This window comes from Pelophylax lessonae (genome assembly GCF_965119305.1).
Source record: "Pelophylax lessonae genome assembly, chromosome: 1".
In the NCBI taxonomy this organism is placed as follows: Eukaryota; Metazoa; Chordata; class Amphibia; order Anura; family Ranidae; genus Pelophylax; species Pelophylax lessonae.
In genome coordinates, this window is record NC_138768.1 from 841,845,502 (window position 1) to 841,862,291 (window position 16,790).

Sequence of the window (16,790 nt, forward strand, 5' to 3'; positions counted from 1 at the left end):
TGTAGCGTTTCCAGAAAATATGATGGGTGTCTAATCCTTTTGTGGTCTATAAAGTGCACTATCCTGTAAAGACCTTTGTTAACCCACCAGGTGAATTGTTGGAGATTCTTTCCTGGAGAAAAATGTGGGTTGTGAAATATAGGGGCCACCAGTAGGTGGGTAGATTTCAAGGGGTATAGCTTGCACACTGTGTCCCAAAGACGTAAGTAATGGGACAAGAAAGGATTCAGGATAGCCCGACGCTCCCTTGTAGAGATCCACATCAAAAGGTCAATAGGCAGTGAGGGACTAGTCTTAGTCTCCAACCTCATCCAATCAGGTTGGTATGTTTTAGAGAAAATTTGGTACAGTTGCACCAATTGGGCAGCTCTGTAATATCTCTAAAAGTGGGGAACTTCCAGTCCACCCCTCCACTTAGAAATGTACAGAGTGGAGTGGGCCACCCTACATCCTCCTCTACCCCAAATTAATTTGAAAAACAGCGACTGAAGTTTTTTTAGGGAATGCAGATGGTATTGGAATCGGCAGTGACTGAAAGTAGTATAAGATACGGGGAGAACTGTCATCTTGACGGTCGCTAGTCTACCCATCCAGGAAAGCATGTGGACCTGCCAGTTCTTTAAAACTTGTTCAACTGAGGTATAAGGAGGAGCATAGTTAACCCTAAACAGTGTGGAAATTTCCGGGGTAAGGTTTATTCCGAGATAAGTAAGTGCTTGTGTGCACCATTTAATGGGGAAGGACTTCTGTATAGTCTCCCGGTCCGAGTCCAGAAATGTATGTCCAATGCTTCTGATTTGGATGAGATGGTTACACTTTCTTTTTCGGTGATCAAGGATTATATGAAAGATGATTGACTTTATGAACTTCTTTATTGATTAATTATTTTTGACTTTCGCATGTATTGATTTATTTATTGCTTATTTTCTCATTACATGAGATTATTCATGAATTTTATTTGATTTTGATGAACTTTTGTTTTATTTTTTTTTTACTCATAAGACATTTTACACTTGGATTTATTTATTTTTTGCACTTAATGTTTTTTTTTGATGTCCATGCATTAAGATCCGATTAGTGAAGCGCGGTTGTCCTATTGCATACAAAAACACCATGTAAATCTGACTCCCACTAACAATCAGAAAATTGATTGGATGTTATTAAAGTGGAAAACTACGAACAAAATGTTACTAGTGTATAGCCAGTTTTACTTTGCCGTCTATGGGCAAGGAGACCAATGTCTTTTTAAATAAAAGAAAATATGCAATGCTATAATGTAAGAAAAAAATAAATAAAACATACATCAATGTATGTAAAAAAACTGCATCTAAAATATCCATGTGTCATTCATTAATAAAAAGATTTCACTCCATTTTACAATATTTATATATTTTTCAGGATTAATGTCCCCTTTGATATATTTGATATTCATGTGTCAGTACAAGTGTTGCAAACATGTATCCGCCAGTGAACTGTACACGCTATAACACGATCTTTCGCATTTTTGGCATATCCTACATAAAACACCTGCCTTATCTTTACCTTACGGGAGGTAATAATACTCTGATTCTATTGATTGTTACTAAGAAGGTGATTGGTGGATCATCTGCGAAAATACACTATACATAACACCACCTGTTAAAGTAAGTTTACAGTACAGAAAGGCAAAGCTGTAGAAATATCCTTACCATGGAAAAGTGAGTATGTTTCATTTTTAGCATTTTACTTTCCATGTGTGCATTGTTTTATTTGGTTAAAATATCAGAAATGAAATAAATAGAAAATGTTTGGTATTTTATTTATTTTTATACAGTTTCTTTCCTAAATCTTGTAATTGAATCTTAGAACATACAATACCAAGATATAGAAATTCATCACTTGATGGAAATGTTACAAGACTGATTGCTAAGGAAGAGTGTATCATATCTGATTGCTAAGAACACTTGTATCATGTTTAGTTGCCTTCACACCTGGACTCTATTGAACAATAACTGGTTGCTACAGGAGATTTCTATATGAGAACACGTTCCACACACAATTCCCCTCCTCCATCACTAGGGGGCAGCACGCTCCTAAATGGACATTTCAGCAGAGACCTGTAGTCATGTGCTTGCCTGTAGTTTTATTACCAAATCATGCCTGGTTGCTAAGGACTTTGTAACATGTCTGGATGCTAAGGACACTTGTAACAAATTTGGTTGCCAAGGACGCTTGTAACTAATCTGGTTGCTATAGACATTTTTAACATTTAACATTGATTGCTCAGGACGTGTGTAACATGTCTGGTTGGCTGCTAATAATGCTTATAACGTGACTGGTTGCTAAGGATACATGTAACATGACTCTGTGCTAAGGAGACTTGTAACAAATCTGGTTGCTAAGGGCATTTTTAACATGATTAATTGCTAAGGATATGTGGAACATGTCTGGTTGCTAATGATGCTTGTAATGCCCCATACACACGTGCAGATTATCTGAAGACTTTTGTCTGCAGACTTACCTTTTCTATGTAGTGCAAGGGCCTTCCGGATTGCATACAAATTGAAAGTGTTTAGGTTTGACCTCATATTATATGGTTTTGGTAAGTCTGCAGACAAAAGTCTTTAGATAATCTGATAGTGTGTACGGGGCATAACACTTGTAAGGACACTTCTAATATGTCAGCTGCTAAGGACTCTTGTAACATGACAGGTTGATAAGGACACTTGTAATATTTCTGACTGCTAAGGACTTTTGGAACATACTGTAACTGCTTGCTAAGGGCATTAGTAACATGTCTGGTTGCTAATGATGCTTGTAACATGGCTGGTTGCTAAGGACACATGGAACATGTCTTGTTGCTAGGGAATTTGGATTCTGACTATTTGCTAAAGACACTTGTGTAATGACTGGTTGCTAAGGACAATTGTAACATGACTGGTTGCTAAGGACACTTGTAATATGTCTTGTTGCTAAGAACATCTGTAACATGACTGGTTGCTGAGGACACTTGCATTTCACCTGGTTCCTTAAAAACTTGGACACTAACTAGTTGCTACAGGCAACAAGAAAATCCCACATAAGCACACTTTGCACACACAACCCCCTTCTCCATCACTAGGAGGCAGCATGCTCATAAACAGACATTCCAGTAGAGACCTGCAGTCACATGCTTGCTTGCAGTTTGTTTATGACCGAATCATGTCTGGTTGCTAAGGACATTTGTAACATAGGTGGCTGTTAAGGACACCTGTACCACATCTAGTTGATAAGAACATATATAGCATGTCTGGTTTCTAAGGACATTTGTAGCATTACTGGTTGCTAGGGAAACTTAGATTCTCACTGGTTGCTAAGGACACTTGCACTATATCAGATTTCTAAGGACTTTTGTAACATGCCTGGTTGCTAAGTACACTTGTGACATGACTGGTTGCCAGGGACTCTTATAAGATGTCTGGCTGCTAAGGACACTTGCACCATATCTGGCTGCTAAGGCCTCTTGTAATATGCCAGGTTGCTAAGAAAACATGTAACATGACTGATTTCCAAGGACTCTTGTAACATGTCTGGTTGCAAAGTACATTTGTGACATGACTGGTTGCCAGGGACTTTTGTAACATGTCTGGTTGCTAAGGACATTTGTAGCATTAAAGGTTGCCAAGGAAACTTGGATTTGGATTAGTTGCTAAGGACACTTGCTCCATATCTGGTTGCCAAGGACTCTTGTAACCTGTCTGGTTGCCAAGGACACTTGTAACATGTCTGGTTGCTAGGACACTTGTAACATGCCTGGTTGCCAAGTACTCCTGTAACATGATTGTTTGCTAAGGACACTTCTAACATGCCTGGTTGCCACATACTCCTGTAACATGCCTGGTTGCTAAGTACACTTGTGACATGACTGGTTGCCAGGGACTCTTGTAACATGTCTGGCTGCTAAGGACATTTGTAGCATTACTGGTTGCTAAGGACACTTGCAGCATATCTGGCTGCTAAGGCCTCTTGTAACATGCCTGGTTACTAAGGACACGTGTAACATGTCTGATTGCCAGGGTCTCTTGTAACATGTCTGGTTGCCAAGGACTCTTGTAACATGTCTGGTTGCTAAGTACACATGTAACACGACTGGTTGCCAAGGACTCTTGTAACCTGTCTGGTTGCTAAGTACACTTGTGACATGACTGGTTGCTAAGGACACTTGCAGCATATCTGGCTGCTAAGGACTCTTGTAACATGCCTGGTTGCTAAGGACACATGTAACATGACTGGTTTCCAAGGACTCTTGTAACATGCCTGGTTGCTAAGGACATTTGTAGCATTACTGGTTGCCAAGGAAACTTGGATTCGGATCGGTTGCTAAGGACACTTGCTCCCTATCTGGTTGCTAAGGACTCTTGTAACATGTCTGGTTGCCAAGGACTCTTGTAAAATGTTTGGTTGCTAAAGACAACTGTAACATGTCTGGTTGCTACGTGCTCCTGTAACATGACTGGTTGCTACGTGCTCCTGTAACATGACTGGTTGCTTTGGCACTTGAGGGGTGATTTACTAACATTGGAGCACTCAGAATCTGGATAGTAACCAATCAGCTTCTAACTTCAACTTGTTCTGTTACGTTTTGACAATAAACTCTGGAAGCTGATTGGTTGCTATCCACATTCTATGTGCACCAGTTTTAGTAAATCTCCTTGGACTCTAACCGGTTGGTATAGGCAACAAAACATTTCTCCATAAGCACTGCTCAAACACAATCCCGCCCTCCATCACTAGGGGGCAGCACGCTCCTAAATAGACAATCAAGCAGAAACCTGCGGTCACTTGCTTGCCTTCAGTTTGTTTATGACCAGATCTACCACAATGACAACAAAAGGGGGGGGGGTAACTAGCTTATTTCACAGACCCCCTCAGCGCCGGTTCTCAGAGAACCATTTCTGGGGCGGCGCAGACTGATTTGAGATAGCCAGAGGGCACTTGCTGACCGCTATGAGATTTATTGCTGGTCACAGGAGTCTCCTATTATCAACACCCGTCTCCGGACTGTGAGAAAGTGGTACGGCCCGTTGCCGGGATACAGCTGCTGGTGTCCTCTGTGCGGCCGTTATGGGCGTGAGGGTCGGGTGCGCGCCTGCGGATGTTTGAGGTTGAGCGTGAGCGCGCAGGGGAATTTCAAGTCAGCCTGGAAATGATGTATGAGGCGGGAGGAATGATTCTCCTCATAGAATACCAGGCTGGCTGTGTCCTTCATATATAGAGGAATACTTACTGTATAAAGCACCTCACACCTTTATATCGAATCAGTACAAAAATCAATTCTTAGAGCCCTTCATATCTCTAGTGAATAAAAATAATAAAAATGTCTGAGAGGGATGTAAACCCAGAACCCCGGTGCTATGAGGCCTCAGTCACTATGGCAAACCCAGAACCCTGGTGCTATGAGGCCTCAGTCACAGTGGCAAACCCAGAACCCCGGTGCCATGAGGCCTCAGTCACTGTGGGAAACCCAGAACCTCAGTGCTATGAGGCTTCAGTCACTGTGGCAAACCCAGAACTCCGGTGCTATGAGGCCTCAGTCACTGTGGTAAACTCAGAACTCCGGTGCTATGAGGCCTCAGTCACTGTGGTAAACTAAGAACTCCGGTGCTATGAGGCCTCAGTCACTGTGGTAAACTCAGAACTCCGGTGCTATGAGGCCTCAGTCACTGTGGTAAACTCAGAACCCCGGTGCTATGAGGCCTCAGTCACTGTGGTAAACTCAGAACCCCGGTGCTATGAGGCCTCAGTCACTGTGGTAAACTCAGAACTCCGGTGCTATGAGGCCTCAGTCACTGTGGTAAACTAAGAACTCCGGTGCTATGAGGCCTCAGTCACTATGGCAAAACCAGAACCCCGGTGCTATGAGGCCTCAGTCACTGTGGTAAACCCAGAACCCCGGTGCTATGAGGCCTCAGTCACTGTGGTAAACCCAGAAGTTATCGCGTCTACAAACTAGGGGAAAGATTTATGTCATTTTTATTTATTTATTTATACTAGTAATGGCGGCGATCTGCAATTTTTAGCGGGACTGTGACATTTCGGCGGAAAGATCCGACCCCTAACTGACATTTTTGACGCCTTTGGAGGTACCAGTGACATTACTACAGTAATCAGTGCTAAAAATATGCACTGTTAGTCCCAGTTGACATATATGCGGTACGGGAACCCTGCAAATCCACTGCGGGTTCCCGCATCGCATTCAACTCGCAGGCAGTTCACACGGCCATATGCGAATTGCTGGGGGTGTCAATGCAAAATTAACGACACCCCCAGATCAATTCGCATATCGCAGTGCGAACTGTCAGTTCGGAAATGAATCAGATCGCATAGGTGTGATTACCCATGTGACCTAATTCTGGTGCGGACCCAGAAAAGGTTGTGTCCGAATCCGATGCTAATTCAGCCATACAATCTGTACACAGACATCGCACGTGATTTGCAATGCAGTGCGCTAGGACTCACATGTGATGTCTGTCATCGCACATATGTGAACTAGTGCTTACTGTGATAATGACACCGGCAGCAAAGGGGTTAACACCAGCGGAGATCAAAGTGTTAAATGTATGCCTAGGGGTGTGCTTTCTAACTGTGTGGTGGATGGGCTTATGGAGACCTGTGTTCCTTAACCTTCCTAGCGGTATTCCCGAGCGTGACTCGGGGTTAGATTTTAGAGCCAAAAGCGGTAACCCCGAGCCACACTCGGGGTACCGCTAGGAAGATCGCTGGATCCTGGTAGAGGTTTTACTTACCTTTTCTCCGGGATCCAGCGAAGAACACGGGCGGTATGCGGCGGCGGAGCTTCCTCCCGATCGTCTGCGAGCCCCGGCTTCCGTCTCCAGCGACGTGACGTCCGCCGGGGGGTGGAACTGGCGGCAAATTCAAATGTGAAACACACCAAACACACTGATACATTGCAAAATAAAATAAAATCACATTACATTGCCACCCAGTGCCCTTTCCTGCAGTTTTACTGCACTTTTTATGTATATATATATACATAATTCTTGTGAATGAGCAGCCCAAACCAACTGTATACAACTGTATACATTATATATATATATATACCGTATTTTTCGGACTATAAGGCGCACTGAAAATCCTAAAATTTGATCAAAAACTGGCAGTGCGCCTTATAATCCGGTGCGCCTTATATATGGAAATAGTTAGAAAATTTACCGTTAAGTTGATGGTTTGACCAAAGGGGTGCAACCACTAGACATAAGTGTCAATTGTTCCTTCAAGGCGAAACTGCGAATCATGTTGGAAAACTGGATGATGGAAGGAGAGCACTCCTTCACGAATACCGGGAGGCAATGCCGGGCCAGTTATGCCACTGTGTGCCAGTGGATAGTGGATGCCTGGCATAAAGTATCTGCCAGAACTGTCATCCGAGGGTTCGCGATGAGCACCTGCCAGTAAACCTCGCGCGGATCAACGTTCCAAAAAAAAAAATGTGCGCCTTATAATCCGGTGCGCCTTATATATGAAAATAGTTTTTAAAATTTACCGTTCACTGATACTGCGCCTTATAATCCGGTGCGCCTTATAGTCGTGAAAATACGGTATATATATATATATATATATAATATATATAATAAATGTATACAGTTGGTTTGGGCTGCTCATTCACAAGAATTGCATGCAAAATAATGGTACCGCTTTCAGTACCTAAAATCCAAAAGAATCATACCGCCAGGGAGGTTAATAGGAGATACTTACACAGGATCCCTGTGTTCATTGCTGACAGAACAACGGTCCTGTCTCCACGGGGAGCGATCGCGGGTGCCTGGCGGCAATTGCGTGCAGATCAGCTTCCCCGCTGGTGAAGGGGTGCGCGTGCGTGTGCCCCAACGATCGCTCCAGCAAAGCGCTGTACAGGTAAGGCAATTCGCAGGAACCTGCCAACGGCGGCTAATCGGCAAGTGGTTAAGGCCTGATTCACACCGGTGCAGCTTCACCTGCATGTTATATTGCTGCATCCGCATGCAGGTAGTCCCATTCATTTCTATTGGGACACATCGATCGTACGGACACAGCAATCGTAGGGACACAGTGATCGTAGGGACACAGCGATCGTAGGGACACAGCAATTGTATGGACACAGCGATCATACGGATACAGCGATCGTATGGACACAGCGATCGTATGGACACAGCAATCGTACGGACACAGCAATCATACGGACACAGCGATCGTACGGACACATCAATCGTACGGACACAGCGATCGTATGGACACAGTGATCGTACGGACACAGGGATCGTACGGACACAGCGATCGTATGGACAAAGTGATCGTACGGACACAGCGATCGTATGGACATAGTGATCGTACGGACACAGCGATTGTATGGACAAAGCAATCATACGGACACAGCGATCTTACGGACACAACGATCGTACAGACACAGTGATCATACAGACACAGCGATCGTATGGACACAGTGATCGTATGGACACAGTGATCGTACGGACACAGGGATCGTACGGACACAGTGATCGTATGGACATAGTGATCGTACGGACACAGCAATCGTATGGACATAGTGATCGTATGGACACAGCGATTGTATGGACAAAGCAATCATACGGACACAGCGATCTTACGGACACAGCGATCGTACAGACACAGTGATCATACAGACACAGTGATCGTATGGACACAGTGATCGTACGGACACAGCGATCGTATGGACACAGCGATTGTATGGACACAGCGATCGTATGGACATAGTGATCGTACGGACACAGCGATCGTATGGACATAGTGATCGTACGGACACAGCGATTGTATGGACAAAGCGATCATACGGACACAGCGATCTTACGGACACCGCTATCGTACAGACACAGCGATCGTATGGACACAGCGATCGTATGGACACAGCGATCGTATGGACACAGCGATCGTATGGACATAGTGATCGTACAGACACAGTGATCGTACAGACACAGTGATCGTACAGACACAGTGATCGTATGGACACAGTGATCGTACGGACACATCAATCGTATGGACATAGTGATCATACAGACACAGCGATCGTATGGACACAGTGATCGTACGGACACAGCGATCGTATGGACATAGTGATCATACAGACATAGCGATCGTATGGACATAGTGATCGTACGGACACAGCGATTGTATGGACAAAGCAATCATACGGACACAGCGATCTTACGGACACAGCGATCGTACAGACACAGTGATCATACAGACACAGTGATCGTATGGACACAGTGATCGTACGGACACAGCGATCGTATGGACACAGCGATTGTATGGACACAGTGATCGTATGGACATAGTGATCGTACGGACACAGGGATCGTACGGACACAGCGATCGTATGGACATAGTGATCGTACGGACACAGCGATCGTATGGACATAGTGATCGTACGGACACAGCGATTGTATGGACAAAGCAATCATACGGACACAGCGATCTTACGGACACAGCGATAGTACAGACACAGCGATAGTACAGACACAGCGATAGTACAGACACAGCGATCGTATGGACACAGCGATCGTATGGACACAGTGATCGTATGGACACAGGGATCGTACGGACACAGCGATCGTATGGACATAGTGATCGTACGGACACAGCGATCGTATGGACATAGTGATCATACGGACACAGCGATCTTACGGACACAGCGATAGTACAGACACAGCGATCGTATGGACACAGCGATCGTATGGACACAGCGATCGTATGGACACAGCGATCGTATGGACACAGTGATCGTATGGACACAGGGATCGTACGGACACATCAATCGTATGGACATAGTGATCATACAGACACAGCGATCGTATGGACACAGTGATCGTACGGACACAGCGATCGTATGGACATAGTGATCATACAGACATAGCGATCGTATGGACATAGTGATCGTACGGACACAGCGATTGTATGGACAAAGCAATCATACGGACACAGCGATCTTACGGACACAGCGATCGTACAGACACAGTGATCATACAGACACAGCGATCGTATGGACACAGTGATCGTATGGACACAGCGATCGTATGGACACAGCGATTGTATGGACACAGTGATCGTATGGACATAGTGATCGTACGGACACAGCGATCGTATGGAAATAGTGATCATACGGACACAGCGATCTTACGGACACCGCGATCGTACAGACACAGCGATCGTATGGACACAGAGATCGTATGGACACAGCGATCGTATGGACATAGTGATCGTACAGACACAGTGATCGTATGGACACAGCGATCGTATGGACACAGCGATCGTATGGACATAGTGATCGTACAGACACAGTGATCGTATGGACACAGAGATCGTATGGACACAGCAATCGTATGGACACAGCGATCCTACGGACACAGCGATCGTACGGACACATCAATCGTATGGACATAGTGATCATACAGACACAGCGATCGTATGGACACAGTGATCGTACGGACACAGCGATTGTATGGACAAAGCAATCATACGGACACAGCGATCTTACAGACACAGCGATCGTACAGACACAGTGATCATACAGACACAGCGATCGTATGGACACAGTGATCGTATGGACACAGTGATCGTACGGACACAGGGATCGTACGGACACAGCGATCGTATGGACATAGTGATCGTACGGACACAGCGATCGTATGGACATAGTGATCGTACGGACACAGTGATCGTATGGACATAGTGATCGTACGGATACAGCGATCGTATGGACATAGTGATCGTACGGACACAGTGATCGTATGGACATAGTGATCGTACGGACACAGTGATCGTATGGACATAGTGATCGTACGGATACAGCGATCGTATGGACATAGTGATCGTACGGACACAGTGATCGTATAGACATAGTGATCGTACGGATACAGCGATCGTATGGACATAGTGATCGTACGGACACAGCGATCGTATGGACATAGTGATCGTACGGACACAGCGATTGTATGGACAAAGCAATCATACGGACACAGCGATCGTACGGACACAGTGATCGTATGGACATAGTGATCGTACGGATACAGCGATCGTACGGACACAGTGATCGTATGGACACAGTGATCGTATGGACACAGTGATCGTATGGACACAGCGATCGTACGGACACAGTGATCGTACGGACACAGCGATCGTACAGACACAGCGATCGTATGGACACAGCGATCGTATGGACACAGGGATCGTACAGACACAGTGATCGTACGGACACAGGGATCGTACGGACACAGCGATCGTATGGACATAGTGATCATACAGACACAGCGATCGTATGGACACAGTGATCGTATGGACACAGTGATCGTACGGACACAGCGATCGTACAGACACAGCGATCGTATGGACATAGTGATCGTACGGACACAGCGATCGTATGGACATAGTGATCATACGGACACAGCGATCTTACGGACACAGCGATAGTACAGACACAGCGATCGTATGGACACAGCGATCGTATGGACACAGCGATCGTATGGACACAGCGATCGTATGGACACAGCGATCGTATGGACACAGTGATCGTATGGACACAGGGATCGTACGGACACATCAATCGTATGGACATAGTGATCATACAGACACAGCGATCGTATGGACACAGTGATCGTACGGACACAGCGATCGTATGGACATAGTGATCATACAGACATAGCGATCGTATGGACATAGTGATCGTACGGACACAGCGATTGTATGGACAAAGCAATCATACGGACACAGCGATCTTACGGACACAGCGATCGTACAGACACAGTGATCATACAGACACAGCGATCGTATGGACACAGTGATCGTATGGACACAGCGATCGTATGGACACAGCGATTGTATGGACACAGTGATCGTATGGACATAGTGATCGTACGGACACAGCGATCGTATGGAAATAGTGATCATACGGACACAGCGATCTTACGGACACCGCGATCGTACAGACACAGCGATCGTATGGACACAGAGATCGTATGGACACAGCGATCGTATGGACATAGTGATCGTACAGACACAGTGATCGTATGGACACAGCGATCGTATGGACACAGCGATCGTATGGACATAGTGATCGTACAGACACAGTGATCGTATGGACACAGAGATCGTATGGACACAGCAATCGTATGGACACAGCGATCCTACGGACACAGCGATCGTACGGACACATCAATCGTATGGACATAGTGATCATACAGACACAGCGATCGTATGGACACAGTGATCGTACGGACACAGCGATTGTATGGACAAAGCAATCATACGGACACAGCGATCTTACAGACACAGCGATCGTACAGACACAGTGATCATACAGACACAGCGATCGTATGGACACAGTGATCGTATGGACACAGTGATCGTACGGACACAGGGATCGTACGGACACAGCGATCGTATGGACATAGTGATCGTACGGACACAGCGATCGTATGGACATAGTGATCGTACGGACACAGTGATCGTATGGACATAGTGATCGTACGGATACAGCGATCGTATGGACATAGTGATCGTACGGACACAGTGATCGTATAGACATAGTGATCGTACGGATACAGCGATCGTATGGACATAGTGATCGTACGGACACAGCGATCGTATGGACATAGTGATCGTATGGACACAGCGATTGTATGGACAAAGCAATCATACGGACACAGCGATCGTATGGACACAGGGATCGTACGGACACAGCGATCGTATGGACACAGCGATTGTATGGACACAGTGATCGTATGGACACAGTGATCGTACGGACACAGGGATCGTACGGACACAGCGATCGTATGGACATAGTGATCGTACGGACACAGCGATCGTATGGACATAGTGATCGTACGGACACAGCGATTGTATGGACAAAGCAATCATACGGACACAGCGATCGTATGGACACAGTGATCGTATGGACACAGCGATCGTATGGACATAGTGATCGTACGGACACAGCGATTGTATGGACAAAGCAATCATACGGACACAGCGATCGTATGGACACAGCGATCGTATGGACATAGTGATCGTACGGACACAGCGATTGTATGGACAAAGCAATCATACGGACACAGCGATCGTATGGACACAGCGATTGTATGGACACAGTGATCGTACGGACACAGCGATCTTACGGACACAGCGATAGTACAGACACAGCGATAGTACAGACACAGCGATCGTATGGACACAGGGATCGTACAGACACAGTGATCGTACGGACACAGGGATCGTACGGACACAGCGATCGTATGGACATAGTGATCATACAGACACAGCGATCGTATGGACACAGTGATCGTATGGACACAGTGATCGTACGGACACAGCGATCGTACAGACACAGCGATCGTATGGACATAGTGGGACATAGTGATCGTACAGACACAGCGATCGTATGGACACAGTGATCGTACGGACACAGCGATCGTACGGACACAGCAATCGTATGGATATAGTGGGACACAGCGATCGTACAGACACAGCGATTGTATGGACACAGTGATCGTATGGACACAGTGATCGTATGGACACAGTGATCGTACGGACACAGGGATCGTATGGACACAGCGATTGTATGGACACAGCGATCGTACGGAAACAGCGATCGTACGGACACAGCGATCATATGGACACAGCGCCTGCACCCGATTCAACATCCAGGCGGTTATGTGTCCCCCAACACAAGGCAGTGTGCGTTTCTGGGACACATAACCGCACGGATGTCAAATTGGGACCAGCCAGCGCAACAAAGACGGCTGCACACATACACTATAGTATCAAAAGTATTGGGACGCCTGCCTTTACACGCACATGAACTTTAACCTCTTGCCGACCGCCGTTTTGGGATTTTTTTTTACCAAAAATATGTAGCAGAATACAAATTGGCCTCAAATGATAAAAAAATTTGATTTTTTACATTTTTTTATTGGGAATGTTTTATAGCAGAAAGAAAAATATATGGCGTTTTTTTTTTTTTTTTCAGAATTGTCGCTCTTTTTTTGTTTTATAGCGCAAAATCTAAAAACTGCTCAGGTGATCAAATACAACCAAGAGAAAGCTCTGCTTGTGGGGGAAAAAGGACATCAATTGTATTTGGGTACAGTGTCGCACGACCGCAAAATTTGTTGTTAAAGTAACGCAGCGCCGAATCTCAAAAATGGCCTGGTCATTAAGGGGGCAAAACCTTCCACAGCTGAAGTGGTTAATGGCATCCCAGACTAAAGCTGGATACACACTATACAACTTTTGTTGTCAGATTTCCTTCAGATTTACATTTTCTATGTAGTACAAGGGCCTGCCAGATTGCATACAAATTGAAAGTGTTTAGGTTTGACCTCATATTATATGGTTTTGGTAAATCTAAAGGAAAAAATCTAAAGAAAATTGTATTGTGTGTATGGGCCATTAGTCTGTAGGGTTCAATATTGAGTTGGCCCACCCTTAGCAGCTATAACAGCTTCAACTCTTCTGGGAAGGCTGTCCACAAGGTTTAGGAGTGTGTCTATGGGAATGTTTGACCATTCTTCCAGAAGGGTATTTGTGAGGACAGGCGCTGATGTTGGACGAGAAGGCCCAGCTTGCAGTCTCCGCTCTCTAAATAATCCCAAAGGTGTTCTATCGGATTGAGGTCAGGGCTCTGTCCTGGCCAGTCAAGTTCCATCACACCAAACCCACTGTTTAGGAGATATTCACCCTGCATGCAGCCAGTGACATTGCGCATTGCGCCTGCATGGTGAGAATGGAGCCTTGTACACAAGATGAGATTATTGGACGAATGATCGTCAGTTTTTTTTTTTGCACGCTAGTTTTATATTGAAAATGATGAGGTTACTAAAGTTGTGAAAATTGTTGTGCGACAGAATAAAAATTTGGGAGTGATGGAAAGTGTTGTAGTGAATGTTCGACCGACGACTGTACTGATTAAAGGCTGGTTCACATCACAAAAAGCGCACTCCAGGTCTGTTCTGAATGCATTTCTGCATACACGATTTTAACGTGTTTTTGGCACATTCCGGTGCATTTTATATGCGTTTCTAGATGCATTTCAAATTCTTTTTTTTCAATTTTTTTTTTTGCTATACTGCGGTCTGGTGCATTTTTGATGCTTTCCACCGCATTCTGGTGCGTTTTTGATGCATTTTACTGCATTCCAGGACAGTTCAGTGAAGGAAAAATGCAGCATGTTCTACTTTTCTTTTTCTAGAACTGGAAAGCACTGGTGTGAACAATGCCATTGGAAACCATATATACTACTAATCATGCGATTTTAATGTAGAAAAAAACGCACTGTGCTGCATGTGGTGCTAACTGGCCCGAAACAAAAATCGTACAATCTGGTATCATAGGAGAAGAATGTTGGTGCTTGTCCCATGGGATAATCGTCATGATCAGCTCTGGAACGCGGTGTACTAACGATCAGATTATCGCACGATCGATTTTCTTCTGATTTTCTGATGGTGTGTATGGGCCAGGAGATGGATTGTTTTTGTGCTTTCATGTATTTGGACATTACTTAGCTGAGGGTGGGCTATAAATACTCTGACAGATCATTCCTTATTCTTCTAGAACAGGAAGTGACAGTTATTTGCAGATCTCTAACATTTCACCATGACCTATAAATAAATCAGCTGTTCCCGGCGTGTATACAGTATATAGAGATCAGTGCTGTGTTATATCTCATTATATACCACACACACCTCATATATAACTCCATGTTACACCATCAATGGGAACCAGTACACTGAGTCAGTGACAGGCGCGGGCACGTGACATGGGCGCGCGGCTGCGATTGGAGGAGTGGCCGAGCTCCCGGGCCTGTGCACACAGAGGCGGCGGGGACGCGCATCGAGAGGTCGGCAGGACAGCTTGGTCGGTATAACGGAATGGTGATCGGTGTGTAGGACCCGGGGATCGGCCTGTGTAGAGGATGATGTCCCAGAGGAGAGGAGGATCGGGGCGGAGCGGATTCCCCCAGATCAGGTATGAGGATCATACAATGCATATCTGTCCTGTGATCATACAATGTGTATACAATCATATCATATACAGTACAGTCATGTCAGCACACAATGCAGATCTGTCCTGGGATCATACAATGCAGATCTGTCCTGTGATCATACAATGTGGATCTGTCCTGTGATCATACAATGTAGATCTGTCCTGTGATCATACAATGTAGATCTGTCCTGTGATCATACAATGTAGATCCGTCCTGTGATCATACAATGTAGATCTGTCCTGTGATCATACAATGTGTGTACAATCATATCATATACACTCCTGTGATCATACAATGTAGATCTGTCCTGTGATCATACAATGTAGATCTGTCCTGTGATCATACAATGTGTGTACAATCATATCATATACACTCCTGTGATCATACAATGTAGATCTGTCCTGTGATCATACAATGTAGATCTGTCCTGTGATCATACAATGTGTGTACAATCATATCATATACAGTCCTGTGATCATACAATGTAGATCTGTCCTGTGATCATACAATGTAGATCTGTCCTGGGATCATACAATGTAGATCTGTCCTGTGATCATACAATGTAGATCTGTCCTGTGATCATACAATGTAGATCTGTCCTGTGATCATACAATGTAGATCTGTCCTGTGATCATACAATGTGGATCTGTCCTGTGATCATACAATGTGTGTACAATCATATCATATACAGTCCTGTGATCATACAATGTAGATCTGTCCTGTGATCATACAATGTAGATCTGTCCTGTGATCATACAATGTA

At 45.0% G+C, this 16,790-nt stretch overlaps 1 protein-coding gene across 1 annotated transcript in view; it reads left to right on the forward strand.

Annotated features, from left to right (window-relative positions):
* Positions 1-15,865: 15,865 nt before the first annotated feature.
* DNAAF9 (dynein axonemal assembly factor 9) overlaps positions 15,866-16,790 on the forward strand; it is a 230,639-nt gene continuing 229,714 nt past the window's right edge. The window contains exon 1 of the mRNA XM_082269118.1: positions 15,866-16,008. Coding sequence (XP_082125244.1) covers positions 15,956-16,008 — 53 coding nt within the window. The 5' untranslated portion in view covers positions 15,866-15,955. The remainder of the gene's footprint in view (positions 16,009-16,790) is intronic.